The sequence below is a fragment of the Octopus bimaculoides genome, chromosome 10, assembly GCF_001194135.2.
Source record: "Octopus bimaculoides isolate UCB-OBI-ISO-001 chromosome 10, ASM119413v2, whole genome shotgun sequence".
Lineage (NCBI taxonomy): Eukaryota > Metazoa > Mollusca > Cephalopoda > Octopoda > Octopodidae > Octopus > Octopus bimaculoides.
Window position 1 is genome coordinate 23031480 of NC_068990.1, and position 6264 is coordinate 23037743.

The 6264-nt window shown below is 37.4% G+C and overlaps 1 protein-coding gene across 1 annotated transcript in view; it reads right to left on the reverse strand.

Annotated features, from left to right (window-relative positions):
- LOC106873980 (UDP-glucose:glycoprotein glucosyltransferase 1) overlaps positions 1 to 6264 on the reverse strand; it is a 186770-nt gene that overhangs the window by 156165 nt on the left and 24341 nt on the right. The window contains exons 11-15 of the mRNA XM_052971269.1: positions 5262 to 5322; positions 4785 to 4940; positions 3569 to 3655; positions 1962 to 2081; positions 762 to 847 (exon numbers count right to left, since the gene is read on the reverse strand). Coding sequence (XP_052827229.1) covers positions 762 to 847; positions 1962 to 2081; positions 3569 to 3655; positions 4785 to 4940; positions 5262 to 5322 — 510 coding nt within the window. The remainder of the gene's footprint in view (positions 1 to 761; positions 848 to 1961; positions 2082 to 3568; positions 3656 to 4784; positions 4941 to 5261; positions 5323 to 6264) is intronic.

The window sequence follows — 6264 nt, forward strand, 5'->3', positions numbered from 1 at the left end:
ATATAGGCGACAGGCATCTTTCAGTTTCCGCCTACCAAATCCACCCACAAGGCTTTGGTCAGCTCAAGGCTATAGTAGAAGACACTTGCCCAAGGTTCCACACAGTGGGACTGAACCGAGAAATATGTGGTTGGTAAGCAAGCTACTTACCACACAGCAACTCCTGTGCCTATAGCCACTCTTTTGCCTATATATGTGTATCAAACAATCGACCAGATTTTCTGATATCGTTATACATCACTGGTCACAATGCGCTTTGATTTGCTTTATCTTTCGAATGATGACACCCTGCTAGCTAAGCAAGCAAGCCAACATTCATCCAGATCAGGAGCTATTCTGTCTCAGGGTTAGCCATTTACAGATGAGTGAACAAGAGCAATGTGAAATGAAGTCTTTTGCTCAAGAACACAAGAGGCTGCTCAGTCTGGGAATTGAACTCATGATCTAGTGATCACTAGTGCAACATCTTAACAACTAGGCCATGTACCTTCACATATGTACACACTAAAACACACAGTGCAGTAAACATATGCTTAATATGACTGATATAAATACATATACATATGCTTAATATGACTTAATATAACTGTCACGTTTTCAAAGACGATAAACACATTAAGTCATATTAAGATAATAATACAATATATGACTGATATAAAAAGCCTTGAAGTTCAAGATAATCTAAAGAGCAACCCTGTGGAATGATTGTAACTCAAGAGAAGATTGACACAAATAAGCAGTAACATCTTACAAATACCAACCTCACAGGTGCACTGTGAACAAAGAATGCTTCAGCTATCTTCAACAAGTCTCGGCTGGAGGACTTAGATGGATCGAGCACAAACACCTGCAAGGACGAAGACAAACAGAGGATATTATAAATGCCACAATAATTTCAGTTGTTATTTACATTATTTACATTTGACGGATATTTGTCTTCATCTTGTTAGCAACAAACAAAATGAGGACAAATATCCATCAAACGTAAATAATGTAAATAATGTACATAATTCCTCATCTCTTATATATAGAAGTGTATTAATTTCAGTCGTTGTTGCATTTTACTGTTTTATAATCAAGTAAAGGGTCATGGTCGGATTGATGCGAAACCTCTAGTAATTCTGTCGATTTTTGCATCACCCAGGGAGGGCACTGAATGTTAAAGAATGAATTTGTGTGTGTGTGTGTTCCCTTTCCTTGATATTGCATTATAGTAATACACAGGTGTTACCATCAAACAAGTGGGGCCATTTATTTATAATTTTCTGTGAAAATAACATCTTGCTTGGAAACAAGTGAGGGTTGATGATAAGAAGGGCAACTAACCTGTAGAAAATCTGCCTCAATTCCATCTGACCCATGCAGACAGGGAAGAGAAGTAGAGGTTAAAAATGATATGTGTGTGTGTGTGTGTGTGTGTGTGCATGAGCAAGACAGAGAGTGTGCATGTGTATGTATTAAGAAATTGCTAAAAAAATGTTGGTGTGTAGAATAAAAGTACCTTGCCATATTTATTTCATCTGGGCTTATACAGGGTGTCCACAAAGTCTGGGTACATGGGGATTAAGACATACTTTAAGAAATTATTATTTCTTATATTTAATTGTTTATGTTATGATTTTATTTACTCCATGTACCCAGACCTTGTGGACACCATGTACTTCTTTACACCAAGTTATACTTAGCAATTCATTTCTATTTTTTTTTAAGACTTTTTCACGGTTCACTTCCCATGCATACTCTACATACTGTTCATGCACCTTTGATTACTTTTTCTGATGAGTTGTCATGCACCTGAGCACTGAATTCAACAGGTGCATTATATATTATATATAAATCGAGAAGAATAAGCTAGGTACTGAGGCTGATATAACCAAAGAAAAGGTTTGTAAGCAGTGCCCCAGCATGGCCGTGGTTCAAAGCTTGAAATTAGGTGAATGGACAGAAAGAGTATTACATACCATATGGAAAATATTCTTAGCAATGTGCCTTAACATTCCAGGAAAAGTGGGTCTCAACATTTCTTGAATGCTGTTAGGCCAGCGCCGGTATTTTACATCCTTTTCCAAATCATTTACATACTGGAAAAGAGAGAGAGAGAGAAAGAGAGAAACCATCAGCATCATTATCATCATCATCAGAAAGGATTTTTCAGACCTTAAGAAAAAATTTTTCATTGAAAATAATCGGAATCAAAAAATTCAGGGAAACATGGAAAAAAAAAATGTTCATGATTGAAGACTCACACACCATCCATATTACCTATACTGCCACATATATTATCCTCATCATTTAATGTCCGCTTTCCATGCTGGCATGGGTTGGTCGGTTTGATATGGAGCTGGTTAGCAGGGAGTTATCCAGACACCAATTGTCTGTTGTGGCATGGTTTCAACAACTGGATGCCCTTCCTAATGCCAACCACTTTAAAGAGTGTAGTGGGTGCTTTTTACATTCCACCAGCACAGGTGTGCTAATGCAGCACTGGCACAGGTGGTTTTTAAGTGGCACCTGCAGCACCTGGGGGACATGCCTCTATCATGGAAGACGGCGATTTTACTTAGCTTAATGTGTCTTATCGAGTACAGCAAATTGCCACATCTTCCATTTCTTTGTCATTTCCTCAGTGAGGCCTAACATCTGAAGATCTTTTCTCACCACTTCAATCCTGGTCTTCCTGGGTTCTACCCCTTCCATAGGTACACTCCACAATTAGAACTCGGCACTTTTTTATGCAGCTGTCCTCATCCATTTGTATCACTTACCAGATCCAATCCTATTCTCACCACCTTCCCTCCTTCAAACTGATATTCACCATTGATCACCCTTCTGCCAGTGTTTACCATTCATGGCATATAACTTTGTGGCCATTTCTAGCCAGCTGCCAATTTCCTTTCCAGCTCTCAAATTTTCTGACCCATTCACCTGTCCAATCCTCTGCACCACTTCTCTCAAGTTCCCTTTATTGTAATTAAGAGTACATACTGACCCCTGTTTTCACTATTTGCTCTCCCTTTTCCAACTGAGGTAGCCATGTATCACCTCTACAACAAGACACCTGTCGTATCATTCGTTTCCATTTCTACACATAAACATACTCAGACTCACTGTAACTCAATCAACCGAGTGAAGTTTGACTTTGCTCAGAAACAAGTGAGGGCTAGTGACAGGAAGAGCATGTGGTGGACACAACAGGGTCCAAAGATGCAGCCGAAGGCTTCGTTCAGTTTCCGTCTACCAAATCCACTCACAAGGCTTTGGTTGGCCAGAGGCTATAGAAGACACTTGCCAAAGGTGCCATGCAGTGGGCTGAGAACCTGGAACTATGTGGTTGGGAAGCAAGCTACTTACCACAAAGCCACACCAGGAGAAAAACTTTGTACAAGACTTACCTTAACATTAAATTAAGATTGTGGCCTAAACATGAGTGCAGCTTACACACAAGTAAATACAATATACTGCATCTATGAAAAGTTATTTCATAGGGGAAACAAAGACACAAATAAAAATAAATAGAAAGAATTAAACAATGGAACATCACTAAATGGAAACTGAGATGGTGCCTTACCACGACGGAAGGATGCCGGAAATCCAAGACATAATCATCACCGCTGTTTTTCAAATCCAATTTCACCAATTTATTTAAACTTTCCTCCTAACAGAAAAATAATTAAGGAAATTAATTAAAATGTAAATTTAAAAGCAAACAACATGGATTTCACAGAAACAATGTAAACTTTAAAATACTGAAATATGTCAACTTATCCTTTTATGGGTATGAGTCATAAAGCTGTGGCCATGCTGGAGCACTTTCATGTAAAATGTGGTTGATTACATCGACTCTTGCCCTCTCAATACTTTGTCTAGATATTTTATTTTCTCGATCTCAGAGGGACAAAAGGCAAAGTGGACCTGGCCAGAATTTGAACACAGCACCTAACCAAATATTAGAAGGCACTTTGTTTGATGTTCTGTCAATTTTGCTGTCCAACCACCATCTTCAAGTAATTATAATGGCCATAATGGAGCACCCATCTTTTAAAGGCACAATTGCTTGTCATCAACCCCAACAATACTTACTTCCATCAAGGATAACTTCCTCCCAGCTTTAAATCAGCCTCAGAAGCCACAAAAAAATAATTGCCACTCCATTGGTTATAACAATCAGGGTCCCAGCTGATACGAGTAATGGAACAGCCTGCTTGTGAATTTCAACCTGCAAGTGGCTGAGCATTCCACAGACATGCGTACCCTTAGTGCAGTTCTCAGGGGCATTCAGTGTGACCCAGAATGTGACAAATCTGGCCCCTTTGAATTACAGGTACAACTCATTTTGGTCAACTGAATGGAACTGAAACAACAAGAAATAAAGCATTTTGTTTAAGGGCACAATACACCACCAGGAATTGAACTTAGGATCATAAGCTGGTTCGCCAGTCCTCAGTCAAATCGTTCAACCCATGCTAGCATGGAAAGCGGACGTTAAACGATGATGATGATGATGATGATGATGATGATGATTACCCAGTCAAAGGTAATGGTTGTTTGTTTATATTTGTTTTCAATTAAGCAAACATTATTTCACAGCTTTGAGATTTCGAAAAGGCAATTTTTTATTTGTTGTATGACATTAATAGGGTGGATAGGCCAGATCTGGCCAGTTTGAACATAAACCAAGCAGAATATTTGGGGTCAGATATGGCCAGTTTAAATGCAAAAGGGTTAATGATAAAAAAAAAAATGAGGCAAACAATACCCTAATAAATAACAAATTAAATGCATACCCTGACTCCAAGAGAGAAGAGTCCTTCCATAACAGCAGCTTCTGAACGCATTAAGTCCAAGATGGTGTAAATATCATAGACCTCAACATCAATGGAAATTCCATTCAAAAACAAGGCACATTCACCAGGGGACAAATTATGGTAATTCTCAAAATGCTGTGGAATAAAGAAATTACAGTAAAAACATCGAATCTGCTAGAAATAATCACCAAAGTTAAAATAACTAACAGCTTATCCATATATTCGTAAGATGTCAAAATATAAATTTTTACATCACCTAAAGTTTATAAATGGAAAAAAAAATCATTTAACTATAGAAGTAAAAAGAAAGAAAAAATGCTTTTGAGCGCTTAGAAATACTAAATGATAGGTAATTAACATAAGAGTCAGTTAATATCCTGTTCCTAATTGAAGCAAACATTGTAATGATTCAAAGTCACAAAATATAAACCAACAACTGGCTTCTCTGAAATTTACCTTTTGGTTTTTCAAAATTTCCTTGCGTAAATCGCTTGACACTGATGTCCTAACAAGAGATCTGAAAGAAAAGTTTGTTTGAAAATAATTATTACCTATTAAAAAAAAAACAAATAATAAAATACTTCCATTTACATTCATCACAGGTGTTTGTTTAAAAAAAAAACATGATAAATAATTCAGTGAAAATGGGAAAAGTAGATTTTGTTCCAAGACCTCCAACTTTGAAATCTAAGAAGAATCTTTGATTGATCATCAACCCTAATTTTCAGAGATTAATTTGTGATAAGCATAACAATTAGCAGCATATCACGTTATCCTAGATCACTGACAAATGAATCAGTGATAAATGAGAATAGATGGTTAGGAACCAAAACCAATATCATATGATCATGAGCCCAACACCCTAACCACTAATTCATGTGCCCCCACAAATGAGGATAGATGTATCGATAAAATTCTGCTGCTTCCTGCGACATTGTTGGGTGTTATGCTTTAAACAACCTTATACAAGGAACAGAACAGATGAAGTAATCTTAACAACGAAACACAGTGAAGCAGCAAATTCATGTGGTATTGTTTAAACTCTCATGATTAGGGAATGAAAGACGTAAATCGTAATCATAATCGTTAACGTAATGAAACAATGTTACAAAGATTTATAAAACCTATGTATCAAATTTGAAAAAAAAAAAAAAAAAAAATTATAAAATGTGGAATCATCATAAGTCGAGCTAATTTATTCATAATCATTCAACACTAGCATTTAAATTGGCTATATCGAACCTAAATATTCTACCTTTTTTATATTCAAACTGGCCAGATCTGGCCCCTCACACCTACCCTACAATCATCATCATTTAACATCTGCTTTCCATGTTGGTATGGGTTGGATGGTTTGACTGAGGACTGGCAAGCCAGGAGGCTGCACCAGGCTCCTATCCGATCTGGCAAGGTTTCAACAGCTGGATGCCCTTCCTAGCGCCAACCACTCCGAGAGTGT